At 38.7% G+C, this 24047-nt stretch overlaps 5 protein-coding genes across 12 annotated transcripts; 2 read left to right on the top strand and 3 right to left on the bottom strand.

Moving 5' to 3' along the window:
• Nucleotides 1–324: 324 nt before the first annotated feature.
• Nucleotides 325–10901, bottom strand: LOC111259249 (uncharacterized). 2 transcript variants are annotated; one of them, XM_022831108.2, is made up of 17 exons: nucleotides 10743–10901; nucleotides 9296–9538; nucleotides 8598–8717; nucleotides 7909–8004; nucleotides 7527–7613; nucleotides 7114–7236; nucleotides 6740–6817; nucleotides 6516–6596; nucleotides 6071–6175; nucleotides 5577–5780; nucleotides 5030–5314; nucleotides 4647–4922; nucleotides 4193–4363; nucleotides 3444–3696; nucleotides 3153–3327; nucleotides 2680–2849; nucleotides 325–2517 (listed from the first exon to the last, which is right to left on the bottom strand). In XM_022831108.2, the coding sequence occupies exons 2-17, from the start codon at nucleotides 9464–9466 to the stop codon at nucleotides 1316–1318; spliced, it is 3597 nt and encodes a 1198-aa protein (XP_022686843.1). In that variant the 5' UTR covers nucleotides 9467–9538; nucleotides 10743–10901; the 3' UTR covers nucleotides 325–1315. The 2 variants fall into 2 exon arrangements, with proteins under 2 accessions (XP_022686843.1, XP_022686844.1); XM_022831109.2 differs by having other exon boundaries at nucleotides 6516–6593.
• Nucleotides 10902–10998: 97 nt separating this feature from the next.
• Nucleotides 10999–13563, top strand: LOC111259258 (uncharacterized). 6 transcript variants are annotated; one of them, XR_015310505.1, is made up of 3 exons: nucleotides 10999–11234; nucleotides 12823–12883; nucleotides 13301–13563. XR_015310505.1 is itself a non-coding variant. In XM_086967822.1 (3 exons), the coding sequence occupies exons 1-2, from the start codon at nucleotides 11768–11770 to the stop codon at nucleotides 12877–12879; spliced, it is 420 nt and encodes a 139-aa protein (XP_086823948.1). In that variant the 5' UTR covers nucleotides 11294–11767; the 3' UTR covers nucleotides 12880–12883; nucleotides 13301–13563. The 6 variants fall into 6 exon arrangements, 2 of the variants coding, with proteins under 2 accessions (XP_086823948.1, XP_086823947.1); XR_002679529.2 differs by having other exon boundaries at nucleotides 13240–13563; XM_086967822.1 differs by lacking the exon at nucleotides 10999–11234 and adding an exon at nucleotides 11294–12130.
• A 454-nt stretch (nucleotides 13564–14017) lies between these two features.
• On the bottom strand, nucleotides 14018–17435 carry LOC111259257 (uncharacterized). 2 transcript variants are annotated; one of them, XM_022831138.2, is made up of 4 exons: nucleotides 17256–17435; nucleotides 15488–15607; nucleotides 15048–15206; nucleotides 14018–14672 (listed from the first exon to the last, which is right to left on the bottom strand). In XM_022831138.2, exons 2-4 carry the CDS (start codon nucleotides 15598–15600, stop codon nucleotides 14435–14437), a joined length of 510 nt encoding a protein of 169 aa, XP_022686873.1. In that variant the 5' UTR covers nucleotides 15601–15607; nucleotides 17256–17435; the 3' UTR covers nucleotides 14018–14434. The 2 variants fall into 2 exon arrangements, with proteins under 2 accessions (XP_022686873.1, XP_022686874.1); XM_022831139.1 differs by lacking the exon at nucleotides 17256–17435 and adding an exon at nucleotides 16976–17167.
• Nucleotides 17436–19120: 1685 nt separating this feature from the next.
• On the bottom strand, nucleotides 19121–21636 carry LOC147753670 (synaptic plasticity regulator PANTS). The gene is made up of 3 exons (XM_086967820.1): nucleotides 20971–21636; nucleotides 20524–20650; nucleotides 19121–19582 (listed from the first exon to the last, which is right to left on the bottom strand). Exons 1-3 carry the CDS (start codon nucleotides 21147–21149, stop codon nucleotides 19409–19411), a joined length of 480 nt encoding a protein of 159 aa, XP_086823946.1. The 5' UTR covers nucleotides 21150–21636; the 3' UTR covers nucleotides 19121–19408.
• Nucleotides 21637–21737: 101 nt separating this feature from the next.
• LOC111259255 (HSPB1-associated protein 1 homolog) lies at nucleotides 21738–22825 on the top strand (the record flags this gene model as incomplete). Its single annotated transcript, XM_022831136.2, is given in 2 exon segments — nucleotides 21738–21895; nucleotides 22584–22825. Coding segments are annotated over 2 exon segments (277 nt in total), but the record flags the coding sequence as incomplete, so codon positions are not given.
• Between the last annotated feature and the right edge of the window lie 1222 nt (nucleotides 22826–24047).

The following is a 24047-nucleotide window of genomic DNA, read 5'->3' as shown; positions in this document are numbered from 1 at the left end:
TGTGATGGAAAGCCTAACGGCGATACCGGATGTAAAACTTAAAATATGGAGGTTGATAAGCGAGTTACGTTTATCGTTGTGCAACGCTGGAGTCCAACATGTATTCTCGTAGACTGTTCAATGCGAGGGGCTGTTGTTCAAAGAAACGTCGATCATTTTACTGAAAACTAAAATCGGTCTAATTAAAATGCATTAGCCTCTGTTCTGACTACTCCTAAAAGCTCAGGAACATTTTTTTCTTTTAGAACTTATTTATTAGTCATTTATTTTTCAAAGACCGTATATTAATTAGTGGCTAGTGGTTTATTTAAAAATCAGATCAAATACAGCAGTACTACCAATTATCATTTTATTTGCTTAATAACCAGAGAAAATGAAAATATCGGAAAATCGTAATAAATTCAAACATCTCATTGTATGTTAACATCATTTGACTTTGACATTAATATGCCCTTTGGCATAAGTCGAAATACATTTTCTCTTTAGGCTTAACCATCGATAATTCCGTCGGTGCTTCGACGATGTGCTACTGTCTACTTTCTAATCGAGTTAGGCATTATAGTAAAGTTTTGACGGCTGGTCCTTTTCAAAAATGTACACATGTATGTCAGTTTCCTCGCGAAAATCATACGATTTATCACGTTCAATCAACCTCGAAAGACGCACTAACGTAATTTAAAAAACAACGATAGTTCTACTCCTCTCTGGCTCGTTTTTTCAAAGTAGCTGATAGTTCTCTTCCTTACTTTTCTCGCTGAGAAGGACAATGGTTGAGTGATAATTGCAATATTGCAGTGCGAAGCTGTAACCGAACAGATTTACTTTATCTCAAAAAAAAAAATTCAAATGTGACAACGAAACAGAACAAAATGTGTTGCTTAAAATGCTTTCTGATTAAGCATTGAATTCGCCATGAAATCTTAATATAGCGTAGCGCTCTAAAACAACTCTTTAAACCATTTTCTATCGTTGTTGTTGGCTTTGTCGCTGCTACAAACAAATAACTACAAACATGCGATACTCCTATTTTTGGGCGTCTTTGGATAGATATACATATTTAATTTGGCCAATGAATCGAGCATATACAAAGCGTTACATACAAATGTTCTACGCTCATTTTTAAGGCTTTTTCCGAATCTATCACGTTAGCACTATCAGAACAATTAGAATTCGCCGATGCTATATATGTGAAAGAACATAAAAATGATCAGTGATTATCGCAAACAGACATACACGTAATGTTTTAATATGCTTTTTATTGTTATATAAATTCAACCTAATAACATGTTTTGTTATTTTTATTACGTGAAGATCCTCATCCTCTTTGTAGGTCCAGCCAGCACTTTTCTAGACAATTATTAAAATCACAAAACTGATTGTAGCCTGCGGCCAGGGTTGACTTACCACCCGAATCCGTGACAAATTGTAAGAGGCCGTTAGGCGAAATGTCCGGTAGAGGCGTGACCAGGTTAGGATCAGCTTTACAAATGAGTCTCATCACCTCGGCCGAATATTGCAGAAATAACCGAGCATTTTCCACTGTAGCATCTGTGATTAGCTTCTTCATCGCTTGGAGTACTCGACCGAACGATTCCGTCACTTCATGTAATGATGCCTCAAGCTGTGCGCCGGACGCAGTGAATGCCAAGGTAAAGCGTACACCCATCTTTACACAACAGCTACCTGTGTAATTGCATACGGAGGTGCCGAATTGCTGAAAATAATTATATACCGTCTTTATAACGTCGGTCGATATAAGTTCTTGACAAGCGGCATAAGGACTAGCTTGACGACCGCTTGTTGCTCCTGTTCTGCCTAACGGGGTAATCGGGCCAGTTGAAGGCGCCACATGGGTTGAAGGAACATGTTGTTGTCTTGCAGGTGGTGATGAAGCAGTGAATGAATAGCGGGCCGGGCTAGCTAACGCTGCATGTAACGGCTGGGCAGGCGCCTGCGACGGCTCAGCCGTTCTTTGCCCTTCGGAAAACGAAAAGTATACAGGTTCGTCTGGCCTGTTACCGACATCGAATTCTTCATTTTTATTTCCTTGATTCTGCCGTATTTGTCTCGACTTTTGGACTGGCATAGCTACCGTGGTCGCATTCATCTGGGTTCCACTGACGGCGATTGACTCGAGAGCTACAGGAGGCTCCATTACGTTTACGCTAGGTGGCGTGGGAAGAAGAGTTTTTCGGACGGGTGGGATCGTCCTTTGTAGGTACGGCTTTGATAGAGTAGCGGGATCTAGTCGAGAACGCCGTTGCTGAGGTTCTGGGGCCTGATGTTGTACACGTTCGTTTGTGGGCAAGTGATGCTGATATGCATTGCTCAAACTTGCTACAAGATCTACGCGGGTCTGCATATTGGGAAAGAAGGCGGCTATATTTCGCAAAAGTGTAACTGCGCTACTAAGGAAGCGAGCATAGTGCTTCATCCGATCGGGATTCTTCGAATCGACTTCACGATACTTCTGAAGCGCATTTAACGTTGTCGCCACCCTGTCGTAGTTCAGAGATGCTGAAATCGTCGACGAAACAGCGAAATGAGCTTGTCGAGTAATTAGTGACATAATACGCTAAAAAGGACTTATGTATCTAAATATGTTTTATATCTCTGTACGATAACGCATGCAAAAACCAAATTCAATTTACAAGAAGACTAACTTTGCTCAGTGCTTACCAAAAGGCTCCCCTCTCTCCTCAAGAAGACGCTTGTACTTGAGAGTGTACGCCAATGTGATTGCAAGCTTTTTCGACGGAAACAATTCCCGACGTTCCTCCATAGGCATTGGTGATAGCTGGGCCATGACAGCCTTTAGCACGATCGATGTCACCACCGTTTCAGCAAATCTGATTAGCAAATTCAATTAAGATTCGAAAATTGTTTTCTCTTAATTGATAGTTTTCTCGACCTTGCAACGTATACTGACCAGTAAGTTCCGCTTTAAATTATATTTATTTTCCATCTCTATAAAAATTTTATGATAATTTTCACCACATGGCGATTTGTGGTTGGCGTAATTCAGTAACAGTCGGCTCTCGTGTTATGTTAAAATATTTCAAGAAGCTGTTAAACATAATGACATTCTTATTATATTTTTAGAAGGGAACTAAGCGTTTGTAATTAAAGTATACATAATATGAAATACTTACAAAGCAATGGCTTCTTCGCCAATTAATTTCATATCAGTTACGAGATTCGCAGTTACGATTGGCGTCAGCCAATGAAAGCGAGCAATGAAATCGATAAGACTTAGGGCTTGTAATCTCATCATAGCAACTTTCACGTGAAGGTTTGTATCATCGGTTACCACTACCACGGAATCGCCTGAAAAGATATTAAAACCGATAAAGTGTTTTTTAAAACCGAAGTATATATATAACTAATAGGGCAAATTGTTCAGGGCGGGGATTAAAGTTGACACGTAGTTCGCTGTAACCTACCTCGCTTACTGACGATTTCCGCACTCTTAAGAATGTAGTCATCATTTAACGTGCTTCCGTCAAGGCGCTTTTGCGAAGCAGAGAAATCTTGGCCCTCAATACGTGGATTGTTGTCCTGAAGTGCACCGTGAATGAGCCGGATAGCATTCACTGCTGTCTGACGAATGAAGCTATTTTTTTTTGAAAGGCCATCCAGCTCACGGACTACGACGAATATCGCAAACATCGTGATACTTTCGAAATCTTCATCGGCCTACAAAATAAATACAAAAAAGCAACATAATCAGTAGACAAAAAGAAATCAACAAACTAGCAACGACTGCAAGGAGGCAATCGAGCATTGCGCTAGAACATCAAATATGTTAGTAAGCTCAGAAGTTTCTCAGCTCTAATATCTTGGGCAATGAGTAACGCCTATTGCACGGCATAATTTACCATAATTTAATGCGACCACTGGGAGAACAGCTAGAAACGAATGCACGCATATCTTATATTATATTTAGTAGAAATTATGCCAGCAATCTTCCTCTACGAAGATCAACGTTACTACTGCAGTCAGTCTTCTACACTAACAGTGCGCTATACCACTTCACTTAGTCGCCGTTAGTGCAACAGAGAGTAGTGGATGGTATTGAATATGATTAAATTTGTATGGATGCAAAATAGAGGACACGTATTTATGCTGATCCGGCCGTGCATGAAGTTCCTTTACTCCGTATTTAGCAACTGATGATTTGTCACAAATTTACCTCAACTTTGTCACATTCGAGGACAGCTTTGCAATACGGGTAGATATGGAGGAATGCATTCGTGTCAAAAATAATAAATGTCGTCTTGGTCTCTTTCTTCCGCGACAACATATCGCACTCCATATGATCGTTGTCATCGGATGTGATTTCCGGAGACTGCGGTTTCGGCACCTGTTAAAGTAAAAATAAAAAAAAAGAGACGCATATAGCAAGCTGTAGTTCACAAATCGATGTATCGTACACTAACTTCGCTTTTCTATACAGGGCAATTTTTCTGCTTTCCTGTAGAAGTGAAAACGAACCACCACAAAATGTAGGAACCGTATCCATTTTTTTCAGGATAATACGCTATAAAAATACGCAAACTTGGATAAATTTAAATAAGCTCTCTACGGCTTATTACTTGCTGTTGCAGATGTACCTATTACACTAAAAAATGCATGTTCCAACAAACCTTCTTTGGTCGCTTTTTTTGGGTCACAATATCTTCTGTCGCATCGGTGTCTACCTCATCGTCCTCTTCGATGCCCCTGGAACTGGTCTTACTTTTACTAGAATCGCCGAGCTTCCTTTTCACCTTCGCGTTTGAGGGCTGATCTTCATCGACACGCCTCTTTCTAGCGAACTTTTTCTGGACCACGTCCGATGACCCGCTAGACTGCAGGCACTCATCACCCAAAATCTGTTGTCGGCACGTTGCTACAAGGTCCTTCTGGACATCGGACAGTGGCTGGAGTAATTCAAACATTAATTACTCAGTTAAGCTACTTATTAAAATTTAACATGTCAACTTACCAAAAAATTGTACGACAAACAACTACAGGCATGTTGACTCACCTTTAGCTTCTGAACTGCTTCTGTAACTCCAGCTAAGACAAGTTCCTTTAATACGAGCCGATAACTTGCACGTCTGCTGCCCTCTTTCAAGATGTCTAGGAATTCCTTCGTTCTCTGGAATTCGACGTCCTGCTCAGTACTTGCCACCGCGGTGTCTGTAAATCTTGGAGCACTACAAGATGAGGCGTCCGACTCACAGTTGTCGTCAGACGAAGCGATTTTAATGGTCTGATCGTGCTTGCGTTGGAGTCTCTTCATGACAGCAATTTGATTGGGAGTTAACGACTATAAATCAAACAGCACAAATAAAATTATTAAAGAAAAATTTTCTATCTTTGCTTTCTTTAAAAAAAAAGTTGTTAAAAAAGTTAAAAAAGGTGCTCCAGACAATTATCACAATCTACAGTACATAAGCAGAAAAAATAGGCAGAGAAAAGTTTTTTGCGGTTTCTCCTTTCTAACACGTGGTGCTTTTGGTCCTTCCGCGAAATAATTATACGCAGTAGATCCTTAATTCTAGCCATCGAAGTCTGATTAATGTCCATACCTGGCGCTGCGCTTTTGCAGCTTTTTTGGAGCTATCCTCAACTTGTTTGTTATTCTCCCCAGGCGCCGACTCCTCTAAAGGCTCCTCCACATTCGACACATCTGTAGCACGACTTTTACGGCCCTTGGAAGATTTTGCTTCTTCGGCTTCTTTTTTCTTTTTAATGAGCTCCATAACAGCTAACTGAGTCATGTTCATTGGTTCCTTTAGCAAAATGTATGTACAGAAATGTCTACTAATTAAAACTCGAATAGCCCATCGGAAGCGGTAATTAACTAGTTAAAACGTATGTTTAGTACCCCACAAGCCTGTGCCGATCCGCCTGCATAACATGTAAATTTATGCTAAAAGAGAAAAGGATGTGATTAATAATAATAATACATTTTACAGCAGCATTGCATATATGTAACAAAACATTATACATGTATCACTAATTAGGACCGTTTCCGAATTCAAAGAGTTACCATCAGCCATGAAATACTAATTATACTAACATCAGGTTCGAGGTCACCATCGGATTCATCAAGATCAATAATTTTCGGCAATGTTTTTTTCTTGCTCGCTTTTTCAGGTTCGCTTTTAGTGCTGAGAGGAACAACCTACAACAATCAATAAGAATCGGAACAGAGTAATAAACGCGGTTAAAGCTTCATTTAATCCATAAGTGATTGAGTTGCACAGGATACACCGTTGATTCCTGCATTGTCACACCAAACCTTCATACATTCTATTTCATACATACTGTTTAATTATTCATTCGCTTAAACCACGTGCTTTCATTTTTAAACAGATTCTAGTGCAATAATATGATTGAAGCGTTATATGTGAAAAGAAAACTCGCTATGTTTATTTTTTTTTCCATGTATTTTGGTATGTTAAGTGATCTATAGCCATTCTCGGATGCTACATATTGTACAAGAACAAAGAACTCCCTCTTACAATGCTTAAGTCGGCGTTGAGGGTCTTTCGACGACCTCTTACGGAAGTCTCGATCATTGTTGATGTCATTGGATGTTCCTGCTGAAAGCGGTAAAATAAAAGAAGATGACCAAAATTTGCACGGGCGCTTTCAGAACATTATATGTAAGCGTTTTTTTTACTCATTATAGATAAAATAACAATGACACCGCAAGTTTTTTGGCCTTCATAAAAAATCGACTTACAATGGATACGTCGGCTTGAGTAGTCTTTCGTCGGCTCTTGACGACGGGTTCTACAACAGTCAGACTTAACGATGTATCCTAAATGAGGTTAAGTACATTTAAAGCCCGCTGATTACTACGCAATAAATTTTGAAATATATACTATCTTTCTATTTGTATAATTACTACGCAATAAATTTTGAAATATATACTATCTTTCTATTTGTATAATTAAGTCAGTCAGTTACCCTATTCTATATCGATAAACTAGCGGCCATTTTAAGCTAATAGCTGTTTAATTTAACGAGGATTATATTTTCTATTAAATTAGTTTTACCTATTCTATGGTCATCTTTTGGTCATTTATACTTCAAATAAATATCGATTCAACTCACAGAATCAGTTTCCATTTCGGGTTCGGTGACGGTCGCAGACTTCACAGATTTCTTTCCCTTCGGATTATCGCTTTGCTTTTTTTTCAATTTCTCCAGCACTTCCAGCTGAGCTGGTGTCATGGCCTGACAGAAAAAGAGATCATCATATTAAGGAGTCTATTAAGCTGAAAGTGATTCTGATTAAATGTGGTTTTGCAGAGAAAAACAGTATTCATAAACTCGGCGATCACTTTTGTAAACAGAAATTTTAATAGCGTGCTTCGCTGTGATTTTTTCTTTTTTAAAAGATGAAAGAAAGACTAACTGTGTGTTTCACTTTAAATCTATACCATCTCAAAATAATGAAGGCCGATAGCACTACCGTGCAAAATGTCAAGTATATTCTGAGGTCTTATAATCAAGATGGTTCGTACCGACTCTTCAGAAATTGGGTTTTCCAGAGCCGACATCGTTTTTCGTCCCCGGTTTCCTTTTGTCGCCACAGCAGCTTCTCCAGAAATCTGAAATTAGATGCGACGGAAACACGTTCAGTGTGTATAACATTTGATATATTGCCAACGATTGCCTACGGCATCAGTGATACGATTGAACGCATTAGGTTATGTTACCTGAGTGTCTCCCCATCGAAGGAATTACATCAAAAACACATTGCGCTACAATATATGCATATACATATATCTTTGCCCGAATGAGTAGTACCCCAAAGAGCCGGATGAAGTTCGGTATTCACGTCAGATACATATCATTATAATATATGAAATGTAATGGGATCCGTACAAACAGAATAAAACGTACCAAGGGTGCTTCGGTTGCTTCACTTTTTCCGGAAAGCACATCCGTTCTTCGACTTCGAGATTGTGGGGTTTTCAAATCACTCACGTCGCCTGTTGCCTGAAAGAGCAAATAGATTTTTTAGTCAGAATTATTAACTCAACATCTAAAGTGATTTCATCATAGGTTTAGTTCAAATTGAATCAGAACTAGAGGATTAGTGATAGGATCTGCGACAATTTTAGCATCGATATGTACGGTGAACTATTCTTTTTATATCCTGGCAACGTACTTTGTTCTCGGGTATGGCACAACAGTCATTTACCACTAGCAGATCGGGTTGTATATCGCATATTGCTAAGAATAGGTTAATTATATTGCTTCGTATGCATATGGATTGCATATAATATAGGTAGTATGTATAAAGAATTTAATTCTTGATAAATAGTTTAACCGAGCTGATATGTGGCTGTTTACGGACGTTTTGAGTGATTTCCATTTTTGAAGAACACTATCGAATTTAAAACGATTTTTGGAGGCTGTAATAAAAGTAAATAAACGTAGGAACTACACAATTAAAAAATTATCTCTTTTTCATTGTTAATCGCACACAAAACGGAATGAATGTTACACTAATTTAAATACATACCATTACTAATTTCTTGTTGTTAAAAGCTAAGTGTATCATATTTGACACACTCTCTTAAACTTACAGAAGATACGTTCCTTTTCTTCCGATCATCATTAGCTTCCTCAGTGTCGTCAGACAGGCTATAAACCTTTAATTTTTGGCCTTCTTCGATTTGTGCCGATTTCTTCGATTCAACAGCGCTCTAAAATAAAAAGCAATAGGCATTGTAAAAGGTTGCTTGAGAAAAATATGTAACGGATGTTTAAAGCTTCAGTTCTAACTACATATCTACACTTTTTATATCGAATAGTTGATGTCACCGATATGTATAGCTTTATAAATTTCCGCCTTTGACAACATAAAATCAGAACTCACTGGGAAACCCTATTTATTCACTTTATGCTGCCCATTGGAGCTGCCCCGTGACATTAGAAAGTCCCTATAATAGGCTACTTATAATAGAAAGTTACTGATCTTTTTTATACGCCAATGTAGGTTTCGCATTGATTGTACACACTACATGCTGTATCGCGGTCGTAGATTTACTTGCCGTTACCTGTGAAGAGTGATTAACTAATTTTTCTTTTGCGACTGCGACTTCACTGACTGCTGACTGCATAACATAAAAACACATTAAGTATATTATTACAAAATGTGTGAATATGCAAGTTATTGTACACTGGGCTTAATCGACTGACCGCCTCGATTGCTATTCATTGCCTAGGATCATGCGATTTTTACGTAAGATAACCGTTCGCCAAAACAAGCAAACATACTCACAATTTCTGCGTCCCCCTGACCCTGCTGACTTGGCTTCTCATCGGGCTTAACTGAGGTCGCAGTGGTAGGCGCCTTCTTTCCTTTTCTCTTCAAGAGTTTTTTGGCTTCTAATTCTTTTTTTCTCTCGATCCGCTCAAGCACCGCTTGCTGAGCGGGCGTAAGCCTATCCATTACCACAATTATTGTTCACAACTACACTTAAGTGTGTTACTTTTCGTTCTTTCAAAGATGATATTCACCAATCTGAAAACAAGTCATCATCAACTTTGAGCTTGAACAACGTTTCGCGTAAAAGTTTATTTTTTCCTTTCGTTGTTTTTTTAGCTTTGTTCTCATCCAAATTTAGAATAGCATGCCGACAAGTAGAACACTGACACCCTAAATAAAAAAAACTTCAGCAACACGTTTTTTTTTTAATTAAGGGTTGACATTTTTTAATATTGGATAAATTTGTCCTACAAATTTCCTACAAAGTCTCGAAAAACGGAAATCGAAGCACCAGGAAGCATATACAGTATACGTGCAGCTCTATGATATCGCTGGTTATAGTAGATATAGTGCAACACTACTCACGTATGCGCAAACATAACAGTTACCACTATCAGTAAAAGATTTTGAGTTATTCCACACTGATGTTACAAAATATGACTGACGCCTTTATTTTGTTTTTTTTTGTCCAAGATAATCTAATATCAACCAGCCATTTACATATTCCCTGACACTATTCCGCTAGGATTGCATGGCCATGAAATAAAATATAGTAAAATGTCTAGTAGATTCTCGTCGGTACGTGAATTTGCTTTAAACCCAACAATGATGTACATAAATACATCGACCCCGGCATTGACAATCGATCTTAGATCAACGATTGCCTGAGATTTTTAACAATTCTTTTCATTTAGTACAAATCTTATTTGCAGTCAACGAGTTATACTTGTTAACAGTGCACACACTCCTTTCAACTTGCAAGTCCTTTAATAATTGATAATCATACGTATGTTTAAACTACATCAAAAAAAATGTATGACAGTTATAAAAATGCATACGTTCGTTCCTGTTTGTTAAACAATAAAAATTGAAGTTGCTAAGATCTCCCGACAAACATTTAAACCACGTCTCTTAAAAATTGCCGTTAAATAAGTTGTAAATCAAATATGGTTGCAATACTTCTGTGAGTCAATCTATATTGCAAGAATACCATGTTTCGGCTGCAGGATGCCATGGTAATATAAAACATAAACCCTTATTTTCTTCATTTCAGTATGAGAAAACCTGTTTCAATATAGATGTTGTCATAATTCCGCTGGACAACCATGTAGCTGTAAGAATTACTAGGCAGACAGGTTTGTACGAAGTACACATAAACATACAGTCAGGGTTAATGCGCGTCATAACTTCGTTTACGTATGGAAAACAATGGCATGGATGAACATTTTCAGCCACTTACCTTAAGGGCGTTTTCTGGTAAATGTTAAGCGACTAAACACTTTATCGTGGGAGGGCAAGCAACGTTTAGAAATCGAAAATGCTTTCACGCGATAACGGCCTTGCTTACAATAATAGACCGACACTCCATCAACATGTTCACTAATGGAATGTTTTGATTTTGTGCGCGGAGGCGAAGCCAGGACACATGAAAACCCGCGTGTGTCTGGGTCGGTATTCCGGTAAGGGAGTAGCCAATAAGATCTGTTCATGAAAATGATTCTAGCAGGAAATATCAGTCCGTTTCTTCAAACTTTCGTCCACGCATTTATCTAAAATATCTTAAATAATTCAGAATATCTGAAAATAATAAAAACAAAAAATATTTTAAAAAATCAGGTCAATTGTAATCGATACATCAGTTACGTTTTAGAGTTACATTGGGTCATCTATTCTCTCGAAAACCTTAGTGAAGTGGTGGTTATAAAGGAGACTCAAAAAAATCTACAATCAGGTAAGTTTCTTCAAGAGACGAATCTCATTATCGTCTTTTTCTCCAATATTAATGTCCTGTAACACCGTTTACCTAGCTAACAATGCTCTATTCGCTACGAATCGGATCCTAGCCGAAAATTCAACATGGCGACCATCATAGAACAGATATCATGTGTTGACAAAATTGAAGTCGGCATTTGTTGATACGCAAAAAGTATTTTTCCGAAAGCCACGAAGGCTCAATTGTATTCAATATCGGACTTTTTATCTTGTGTGACATACCTCAGATACTGCGCCACACAAAATATAATGGCAGCATGTTTCTATATATTAATAGCCTATTCAAAGGAATTGTCAGGTGATCTTTGGGGCAGCTGATTGCAGTTCAAGCTTTTCTGATAATTTCTTCGTTTACTGGTTAACAACAAATTCAACAATATTACAAGAATCGCGAAGGACGATAGTTCGCGACGATACTTAGATTAGCCAAGGGTGGTAGATGAGCTGAACCGCTGGATCCACAACGCTAACATCTTGTGCTCCTCTCCGAAAATGTCAGTCTCTCTTGAGGAACGGTTGGCCACCTTTCGCAAAACTCACGAACCACCACCGGCGCCTTCGAAGACAGCTCCATCCCCCAAACAGATCAATACCAATAACACTCCAGGAAGAGCCAGTGCACCAGACCAAGTTTGGCTTAGTTCCATCCGTTCATTGCAAACCGTCGGTGAGGTCGAGGATACTTTGTACAATGACTTTGTGAGGGCGGATAAGCGCGTACTCGTTATCTATCTCGTAATATGGGCGATTCTTTTCTTTACCTCAATCGTATTTGAGTTCGGCGCTGTATATTTTGTGTTATCCTTACTGTACACACTTTGGAAGTTTGGACTTCGTCAGAGGAAACTGAACGAAGTAAGTGCATATTCGGTGTTCAACCCTGGCGTGGCCTCGATACAGGGTAGTGAACTTATCGGAGAGCAAATGCAGAGGACAATGGGGATCCGATAGAGCAGAACTCGCTCACATGCTGCAGTTGTAATAATTTCGTAAAACTAAGATCGTTGATTTCATGGTGAATATCGTACATCCTTGCTTTTTCTAAGAGCTACGTCGTGTATGGAGTTTGTAAGACTTCCTGACTACAGTGTAAAGATTCGAAGAAAACGAAGTTAGGTGGAGTTTGGAATCGTCTTTCGCAAGCTATATACTTCCTAAACATCTAATATTAATCTGTACATTGATATTAAATATCTATGATGTTGGAACTAAGGTCTACTGTTTTCTTTTTGGTGATTATTGGTTGTGAGTCATACTACGGACGGAATGGGCATCGTTCTTGAACATAAGAATAGTCGGGTCTCAATATAGCTAATATTCGACATATTGTTGCAACCTCGTAGTATTTTTGTTTCATTTTCAAAAAAGAAAATTCAAGCCACGCAAAATTTTCCCTAGTTGAGACATGATCTTGTCGCTGAATGGTCGAACTTCGAAGTTTTCATTGAAGACGCCTTAGTTGACACGAACATCGACTGATGTCATGGAAGCAATGCGCCATGCGCAGCCGAGACGTTTCTCACTATATGGTATTACTCTTTCCTCAGGATAATGCTCCGACGGCTTCTTGCGCACTACTTAGTCAACAACGAGCAACTCATTGAAAAGGTATGATTTGGTTTCATTGACGGTGTCCTATCTGTTCACATTTTAAAATATTGTTGTTTTTCAGTCATCTACCCGATTCATTTTTTGTATCAAACAAGTGATACAAAAGTTGACAAAGAATACTTTTTTTTGTGATTCTCTTTGTGATCTTTACACTCTGAACTAAATGCAGACAATAACAACCCTTGTCAGATAACCTACCATGTTACCATAGCAAATTGTTACTTTAATATAAGCCTAATATGTCCATCGATCATACAAATACCTGATCTATTTGTTGAAATAATTACTGTGGTTATGCATACCTATTTTTGCTGTACGCATAACATGTCAAGTTGAGGTCTTTCTTTCCTCAGCTGGCCAATTGGGGACCTTTGCGGACTGCGGCGAGGATGACCGTTTATGTGTATTTTAAAGGTAAAGCCAAACTGGAGCACGTTAATTGGGAACAAATTTTTCGGGAACTCCGGCGACGGATTAAGTAGATCACCATTTCGAGGCTACGAGTCTCGATACGATGGATTCCCGTCAACTTTTGCGATTTTATACAAGAGTTTACTCTTGATAAACGAAGGAGGTCGGCGTAGTATATATGGACTATTGTACATATAGGAGATTAGGTTATTAGCAATATTTAATGTTGTCCGCATAAGAATAAACGATAACATCTACAATTGGAAGCCTCACTTTTGTATTTATTATCCTCCTTATAATCTAATTTATAATTGAAATCTGTTTAGTTAATTAGCCTAGTGCATTGCGGGAGGGCAGGGATCAAAGAATAAGATTTTCGCCCATTTTATAAAAAGAAATGGTGCAAGAAGTTGGTTCTTGGCGATTCTTTAGTACTACTTGGCGTTACTGAGACAGAGGTGACAGAGAACTCCTTTTTGGAATTTTAAAATAATGACAAATAGGCATCACATGGCAGAGAACCGCAAAATATTTCAGTGCCATTAAGGAAAAAAGACACTGTTGTCGGAAAAATGGTAAATCCACAGTCAAAATTTACCAGATGAAACAGGAATTGATAGGTAGTGAGATTTGCGTACTTGTCCATTGGCTAGCATTGTAAATATCATTCCAGCGCATATGATTCTCACACTAGATATACCTATAAGGATGAAACTTGCCTTTCCAAAACGACGTTTATTACTTCAGGTCTTCTTGAAGGTTAATAAGTGCTGTTAGGTTTTCGGCTTTGTTCTCACCTCTCAATACTATACTTGTTCGTTAGATGAAAGTCAGAGATGCCCTATACTGAATTCAGATTTCTGAACTCTTTCACTTGTTTGTATACCAATGTTAATTTTTGGATAATGGTGGTAGATAATCAACGGTGGAGGCTATATTATTTGTCATCATCTACTAGTAAACCCTGTTTCGGGGGACATTTTCTTATTATGATAATAGGACATGCCCTTGTAAAAGAAATGAAACTATGAAGCGTCGTCTGTGATTGTCAGTTTTCGTAGTGTAGTAGTAGCGTAGGCCCGTAAGGCGCATTCACATAGACCGCCTTTGCATGCGCCGACAAGCCCGAAGACAGTGCTACCACTTAACGCTAAAATGTCGTTTGAGTCCATAGAGGGTGTCTGGTCGTTCTGGGGCATAAATTTCGCGCAGCTTGTCCCGGCGTTCCCGCTCCCGTTGTTTTTGCCATTCAATGTGCTTTTCGCGAGTTCGGGTCTGCTCTACCCAGCGAACCGTTTCTCCGGCATGTGTTCTGCCAAACGAATCCGTCGATGGCCACAAACGACGCCAGTAGGTTCCATCAAGTTTCCAATATCTGCGTTTCGGAGGTGTGATCAATTAAGTTAAACTGGATGTATTAGAAAATAGGAAATACAGTTCTATAGGCAACCAATATCATTAAGCATCAAATCAACTAATTAGAGCTGGTATATATTATGTTTGTTGGCAAAGCCGACGTTCGCTAAGGCTGCTGTACTTATCGTGATTCGGTTATATCTATTCACAGACTGACGGTAAACATTAATCTTTTGGGAGATCTGCGATACTTGATCTAAATTTGCGTTGTCCTTCGGTTGTGAAATATATTATCATGCAATTCATTGATGTCGATTTGTGTGTGCCTCGCGTGGCAGTTTGAACCCTGCCATAACATACAAATATATCTAGAAATCGAGAGAAACAAACTTACTTGGAGAAATCTTCTTTGGGCATGGCGTCCTGAACTATGCGGTCGTGAAAATGTGCCGTATGCCGCCAATCGTTTCGAAGAAGATCGCGACTTCGTTTACCATAGATGCTCTCATGGATGTACAAATCATCACGCGTGCTCCAATGAGGATTAACGAAGCTAAATGATTCAGCATACAATATATGCTATAAAGAGCACTGCACTCATTAAACAGTAACAACCTATGCCCGTCAACGCTATTTTTTCAACTCTTCTATTTGATACATTGATGAGAAATTCGGAAATATAGCAAAAACACTCATATTTACGCCTCATTAGTGAAGAATTTTGTCACTGTACGTTTTGTGCGCCAATTACTTTTGTGCTGATATAATAAGACACACTGCGCATATTCTTCTATATAGCTTCCCGACTTTATAAAGAACAGGGCAGACTTTTACCTTGTAGATATGGATCCTGTGCGGGCATTCAGGTTTGCGATTTGTTTCGAGTACAGCGAATTGCCAATCTCGTAGTTCACCCGGTATGTCCTCGAACGACGTTTATCGTACATTTTGGTACTGCAGATGATAAGACGGAATTGAATAAAAGTCATAACTGTACAAATATGTCCATAAATGTACATTTATTATTAACGTGTGTTTAATAAATACCGTCTCTCTTTAGAAGCGTAATAGACGTGTGCAAATCAGACGATTTTAGTAATGGCAAATAAAGAATACTTTTTCAGCTATATTATTGTATACATACATAGAAGTAAGCATTATAAATAATAAAGCATATTAAAACATTAATGTATATTTCAATTTTTTTTTTATGATTGAATTCAAATAAAGAGTGTTAACTTTACGTTGTACGATGATGTAAAGGAATGTGAGTCCATTTGCTCACTTTACAACAACAATCGGGTGTTATTTTTTCCTTCGGGTGGGTCAACTGTAGATACTGCTTGTTATGAACTATAAAAAATCATATTATAGCTTGCCGTCTTAATAACTCCTCGACAGAGTTCGATACAGTGTTTCGGAAGTATAAAACACCTTCTTAGCCCGAATGCTTAGTTCGAATCTTGTTGGAGAAGAAATTTTTATCGCTACTTAAGAATAATCTTGGTCAGAACACTGATAGCTACTTCAGAGATGATGGATATGATAATTAAACCCGTGATCTTTAATGGAGTCTCATGGTTAAAATATTCTGGTAAACTATTGTAGGTATATTTGATTTACCAAACGACCGGTTACGTCGAAAGTAAAAATTAAAGAGAGTAAAGTACGCCAACTTTGGTCGTAAAAATTTAGTATGAAATAAATTATGACCATTTTTATCGAAGGTTCAGTTCAAAACACGGATATAAAGAGAGCAACATTCGTTTGCTCCTATCAGCGCCCGTTCAAAGTCTCAGACGTCTACTCAAAGCATTATCGTATGGCTTTGTGCATATAGTTGAATGTCCCTCTAAAGAGCTGCTTAAGGCAGGATTGCCACTTAACAAAGACTATACTACTGATTGCATGACCCTTCGTTTGTTAAGGTCTTCAAGTTTGTGTATGTACTAGAAGATGAAAGGAAAAAATCGGTTTCTGAATCGGTTCTCTGATTTGTATGCTTGCCCTCTTTATTGCCATATTACTACATACTGTAAATTAAGCGGAGTTATTGAGAATGTCTCACATATTGATAATAAGCTAATAAAGTTTCAATACGATTAGTTTTTTTTGACGGCTCGTGACCCAAAGATATTATTATCATTAAGGAAACACACATTCTAACACAAATCTCAATTCGAACAATATAAAACCATCAATCCACACAAAAATATTAGAAACCAGCAAATAGACACAGCGCTTTTCATCAAGCATTTTTCCTAACAAGCAAACACTTGCAGGACGTAGATTTTTTTTGAGATGACCTTGCACCGCACTTACCAAACTAAAATAACCTAAACTCGGGACTCGTTGCATATAAAAAGACTTTCTTAGATATTATCAAAAAAGTGGCTTTCTAAAGATCAAAATATATTCGTCCCACCAGGTAGCAGTATAACATATCATTATTGGCAAATTTGAATACGACATTGTTCTCATTGGCGCAATCGCCCATGCTCCACTGTTGAGTCGGAGCTAGGTACTACGTATCTGCATAGAATGTAGTGAATTACAAGGGTTAGTGCACTGAAGGACCTGCGCGGACACAGCGAAGACTTACGTTCGTTGCAGTACTGCTCTCGGCCTAATCAAGTCTACAGATTCTCTCGAAACAAAGATTTTCGCCGTCTGACGGCCACTTGCTAGATCGGCAAGTCCCTCTCGACCTGAACAGAACGGGCGCTCTCGCCCACCAAACCCACGTATGTTCAGCGGCTTAGCTTAGCCAGCTCTAGTCATAGCACGGGTCTGTAATGGTCCGAAACTCTATGTAGACTTAGCGCTAAGCAGACGAGCCACGGAACAATTTCCTTCGTCCCTCCACCATCTGAAGCTGAGGTAAATTCGACGAGACAAAACCAGCACGCCATGCAGAATCATTGATACTCTTACTATGAAAGCATTTAGGGCTTTACCTATTTAAATGACTGTTGTTTTTCTCCTTTTCTCTAGAAGTGTATGGCGCAATGCCAAGTTATCCGTAAGATCAATGAGAAAGTGAATAAACAAAGGCCCAATCTAATCTTGAGATATTTTTATATAATACGAGGTCAATATTATGTGTCAGGAAAACGCGGAACTCTTTCGGAATAGGTATAGAATTTATTATGAGATTTACGCGCCAATATGGAGGCAATGTTGAAAGATCCCGATAAAATTATATCTCCCGAATGCTGCCCTTCAGTATGACACCGTTATTTTTGATTGTTTAAAAGCGTTAAATTTGCCTCCTTATTTGCTGCTCGCGGACTAGGCAAAACGTGATATCTTAATTTACATATCGTAGGTACACATTTACGGAATATATATAAACATACCGCGTAAATTTATAGTCGTTTCTGATAGCGAGTCTTTCAGCGTCGGTATCATGACTGCTTCGGGGTACATGCAAATCAAAACTATAGCCTGTGATGACTAGCGCAGAAATATAATTTACCTTTTCTTCGATATCGACAGAACACCGTTTATTGCTGCAAAAGAATAACTAGTTTGCGTAAGTCGCGTGTTCAGATCTGGACATACGCGCAAAACAATTTCAGAGAGATATTATCCATGAAAACGTATCTCCACAGTAAGGAAATGGTGATACAAAATTGGGAAGACATATATAAAGGTTGAGTAGTGACGAAGCAGCGCCTACCTGACGGCTTACGTAATAGTGTCCAAAGACTATCTGGAGCTAGAGGCCCTGAGGCATTCTAAAACGAAAAAAAAGACTAAAAAAGGCCTAAAAAGTCGCAAATTTGAGTCTGGAAACAGGCACATATATACAGTATGCATTACTAGACGTAGAACAATTTTCAATAAAAACTAGACTTGAGTATGAGAAACAGTCATTCAAGTTAAATAGGTCTTCTATTATGCTAAAGCTATTCTTACTGTTAGTGATATCAGCGCAGATCCTCTCTGTATTTCTGAAACTGGCGTCCCTTGCCTACTACTAACCAACCAAACGGTTCGTCATTAAACTGCCGAGCGAAAAGGGAACTTTAATTCAAAAATGAAACTAAAATACTGGATTTTAACCATATCCAAAAGCCGCTCTAGCCCAGGATACGTAGCATGACCATTATGATAATATTGACAGAGATTTACCCCAATTCGTCGAAGCTGTAACGATAACCAACACATTTCTTGGAGATATTGTGTTATGAACTTTGGAACGATAGCGTATTGTGACCTAAATATATAAAGACTGGTCGGTTGACGGCCAGACAATGCATTAATTACACTTATAGTTTGTTTAGGTTTGACCTTATTCACTTTTGAAAAACGCACCTTGTTTTACGACTGTTTTTGCAAGTAAGAGTGCCCATAAAACCTCATGAGTAAAAACTAACTCCAACGAAGAAACATGTGATAAAAAGTAGCATGTATATAATTTTACCTTTACTGTACAAAAAAACTTAGTAATTGGCACGTACATTTTGTTTATATATATTTTCAAAGTTTATTATTTGTCCCTTCCATTTTTAACACGCCTATTTTATTTTATATTTTTCATCTACATCCTATTGCGATACTATAATTGAAAGATGTCTGCCGTTCACCCCCGCGTGTCTGACTGATATACAATGCAAAATATATAATGCGTGATACAATGTCTAGTGTCTAAAACTAACTTTCAAAAGTAATTTCAATTCTGAAGGTCAGAGACCAGCTTTTCTACCACATTATCTTCCAGTCGCCGATTTAATGATAACAAGGGAAAGCTCACAGTATTATACACGACCGTTTCTCCTCAAAATGTAATTCTCCAAGCGTGGACTTTTCCATTTTCTCTTTGAGGAACGAAGGCAACTCTGGGCACCATTCTTCCTGTGAAGGCGGTGTCTCGCGAAATTCCCATACAGAAGATGTCGCAAGCGTCGCTAAGTTCCGCTTCACCTAGAACGTAACGAACGGTATCATTACGTTTCTATTTTTTTTTCGTAGTTATTAACAAGTCGCACAGCACTCGAATATATATGCGGGAAACTCAACGAAAGGAAGGCTTTGTTTGTGTCAGTACGGGTAAACATAAAATAAGTAGCAGTATAAATATATTTGGTAAGGAAAGGATAGAAAACGAATTTAAAGAACATGTCGGGGGAATCGTGATATGAATATGTTCATTCTATACTGTGCACTTTCCGGTTGAGAATCAGCTTGTCATGCACTCGATGCCCAGAAGGCAAGCCACTGCAAATGCCTTTCTAAAATTTCTGGAATTTCCTTTGCTGACTTATTTGTTTGTAAGTACTAGACCGCATCAATTCACATGCGTCCAACTGGATCAGAGTGGGAGACTTTCTCGTTCCCGGCGCCTGGCGCTACCGCCTACGCAATCGAATAGTACTATTGTCAATATTACAGAAATTGTTATGGGTCCAGTATTGTATAAAAGCCATTGAACAGTGTTAATAAGGAAATACTGTCAAAGAAGGGGTTCTGTCGTATAGTAATCAATGCATTATTCCCAATGCACTGTCCATGTTTTTCTTTACCATAATCAGAAAGGTGAGCAATAACTACCTATAGCTGTTTTATTCGACGGATTTAAGCTACGATATTTCAAGATATTTCCCTCCGCTATTTCGATAGAATAACATATTGTAGATCGATCGAATAACATATTGACATATAGTATATTGTAGACCGATGCTGCACGTTTTAATCTGAGATTGAAATTTAAAAACGCGAAAAGGTTTCCTAATATAATTAAAAACTGGAAGCTATTAAGTACATTCTAAGCGATGATGTGTTAACCTGATATTAATACTGATATTATTAGATGCCTATAATTCATTGCCATGATTTCGAAAGCAGTCTCCTTTTCTCCAGTAAACCTTTCTTTGTAGTTCACTCCTCACAACATTATCGAAAGCTACAAGATCTTTTTTCGTTCTCCATTTAAAGCAGTTGTCTCGATCCGATTTCCAGTCGCTGCAATCGACATATTCGCCAAAAATGAACCTGTAAAGTGGACAGCAGGTAACAAGAAGTAGGCTTTGAGAGAAACGTCATCGTTGGTTTATTCAGGGATTCACATGGATTGGGCAAAATCCACAGTCGCCAACTAGGGATTATATATATATGAAAATACTATAGAAGTTTAATCATGAAGGATCATCTCGTACTACATGACAGGCAGGTTAGCCCAAATAATTGTACATCACCGTTAATAAACGAAATAAACCACTTGCTAGGATAAAAAAGATAAAACGTGTTCCAAAGTTTTATATATTTTGAATTTAATTCAAACAGAGGAGATCACGCTTAGCTAAATTGCTCACTTTTGGTGTAAGCGGGCTCTCATCGAGATACAGTCGTTATACTCATCTTCATAAACTTCACAAGGTCGCATCATCCAATTATATTTGGCGTACGGACTATTAGCCCACGGAGGCGAGTCAGTTGGGTTGTTGTTAATATCTTCGGTAGTCGTTTTGTTATTCTGCTCCTTTTTCGCCATTTCGCAGTGGCTCTAACCGTGATTTTTTACAATAATTATTGAGCTCATAAACCGTTACGTACGCGGTAAGTAGGCGCCTTAAGATACTGATATTTCACTGGAGTTGCCAACCTTAGTTACATCGTTCCACATTCCCACCTCTATTGTATGTAATGTATATAACCTAGTCCTGTATTCTTTTAATGTTTGAGCTGTCGAATGGAACAGAATGTCCGCATGGAAACTCCTAATTCTTTTCACGATCCAACAAAAGTTTACACTGTATCAGCAAAATCGAAAACGTTCTTGTTCAATGTGTTGTTTTCAGCACCACTGCTTTACACACCGCAGTCCAATCGTTGATTTGAATATGGTGTAGCAACTAATAGATAATCCTACCATAACAGTTGCATTTTGGATCAGGCCAGTTTCTTCTAACTAATCAGCAACCCAAAAGCCAAATGTACAAATCGGTGTCAGGCGCTAGTTGATGGCACCGTCTTCGCATAGATCGGTAAGAGGGCAGCGCGGGTGGTACGTGCTGTTCGATTGTTTTCACGGGTAAATCGCAACCCACTTAGAGACGATAAAGAGCGCACACAATGAGACGGTACTGAGAGACCTGCTCAGATAAACTGTATATTCATCGCTTTTAGCCGCGCTGGAGCGAACTGCGCGCTTGTTATTCTAATATACCAACACAAAGTAGTTATTGGAGCGCTTGCGATCTTTATGCTGAAGAGTGACATCGAACAACGAAGATTTGAGTAAGTTCATTTATTAAGATGAATAAAAAAATAAGTCAAATTTCTAACTCGAAAATAAGAACCACAGAGAACGGATCAGGATCAAAGGCGGGAACCAAGAACAGGTGTAGTATAGCGACGGCTGATTAGAAATATCGTCAACGCAACAAGCTTTAATACGCTTTTAGCATAAGGCATTTGTTCCAGTAAAGACTAAACCAATATGCAAGTTGCCTTAAGTTTGTGTAGTCATGCAACACTTTGACATAGCCATATACGTCGATAAATTATAGAATTGATTATTTCCCAATCGCTTTATTTTCACGCTGAACGCCAATCACTAATCAATGCAATAACGTCGTCACCGAACGTATTGTGAACTATTTTACCAAGTTTGTCTCAAATCCCAAAAACAGGATAAGTCATTATCTATTCAAGTCCTTTTTAGTTATCTCTAGAAAAGCGCTATCGAGGTTTTCTCTCTGCTTCTGACACACAAGAAATATGTTCTATCAAATGTTACTTCGGTTTTTGTCGCTTCGTACATAGAGAACAAATAAATGCAGTAGTTATAATCCGTCCATAGTGGCGTAATAACAGGTAATCGGTTGTAGGCGTTGACAATAGCTCTCATTCTAGAGTACCATGCTTTACATTTTTTCGGAATTGCACAAATAATTCGTTATGCTTGGATTTTCGCATGTTTCAGGTCACGCTGTGCTAAGGATATGTCGCTGAAATCTTACCTCACTGCTCAAAAATATCCCGTAATCTTTCCTTTGCCCAATAAGTGGCCATGCGCTGACTTTACTATTGATGAATGGGGTGATGTCCTGCCAGATCTTTATGAGTTTCGCCACGAATCTCGGCAGAAATGTCCCCATTTCGAAGTTCAGCACATTCAACGATTTAAGGCCACAATAAAAGACTTTGCAGGAGCCATCAGGACAGGTTTGTTAAAATCGGCTCATTTTATTTTAAATACATCTCTACTACACCATCGCTGTTGATCAGAATGTATTTCAATATTTTACCAGGTGTCTAACCTTGCTGGACGTAAGCGACCAATGCGACTAATTGATTGATAGATAAGAATCAATTTCTTGGCCTGGGTAACGTTTTGTTAATAGTGAAAAACTTCTCGATTTTGTTGTACTTAGGGCTTCCGCCCTCGTAGCATAATCTCAGTCAGTTGCTGGCAAAGAGAGCGAGGGTTTCTCTACGATGAAGCTTGGTAGCATTTTCTGCTGGTCCAGTGAGTGAACTCATTCGAATAGGTCGGACAGCAGTTGCCGACAAAGGAAAACAGCTGCCCATAGGAGGCGTACACTGGATCTCTTTGAGAAACTAGGCGCAGTGCTTTCTGTGATACTTTTAATATTATAAAGGCCATGCGAGCTTGCTGGCTGTGCGGCGCTCCAAAGCCAAGAGTTAGTGATACCTTGTTCCCTCTCTTTCAATAGAAACACCTTTCCGCGATTACTTAACTCGCACTTAACTGGTGATTCCTGTTTAAGCACTAACAAGCAATAACATGTCACACTTGTTACTGCAATGAGCAAGTTGGTATATATGACCGATACAGACTGTTTTGCGTCAAAAGCTGGGGGTCTGAATGAAGACCTCTTAGGTACTCTCAAATTAACAATACCTTTAGAAGTGTGCTAAGATCCTCCCAGAAATACTGCGAGGGAAAGCAAAGCAGCTTACATAGAAATAATCGACGTGGACCAAACTATTGTATTTCTATTCAAGGAATAAAGGCATTAGCTGAGTTTGTTGTCACCGTAATCGAAAATCTAGTACTCTTGTAGTTCGACAGTCGTGCTGTATATGACATGCCGTATCAGCATGTTAAAGAACAAGACAAGCTCTAGAAATACTCTGCTTTGCAAAGTAAATGCCTTTTCCAGCCGTTAGTTCTTGAGACTTTGGAAGGATCAGGACCAAAAGTCAAGCAATGACCGCATGGAGACTGCAATAGGCTTGCAAAAACCGTTAGACACCCAGTAGCTCGATCCTTCTTTGTGCAATGGCTGCCGATGGGTACGCATGTCTTCTCAGACATGGTGCTCGTGTGCAGTGACGTAGATTTTTTTCCTTAGGCGTGGGCGTGAATAAGGTAATCATATCATAGAGCTTCACATTGCTCTCTTACTCTCTCTGTCTATAT

Source organism: Varroa jacobsoni, unplaced genomic scaffold (genome assembly GCF_002532875.2).
Source record: "Varroa jacobsoni isolate VJ856 unplaced genomic scaffold, vjacob_1.0 scaffold_312, whole genome shotgun sequence".
Classification (NCBI taxonomy): domain Eukaryota; kingdom Metazoa; phylum Arthropoda; class Arachnida; order Mesostigmata; family Varroidae; genus Varroa; species Varroa jacobsoni.
This window is presented reverse-complemented; position numbering and strand designations above follow the sequence as displayed.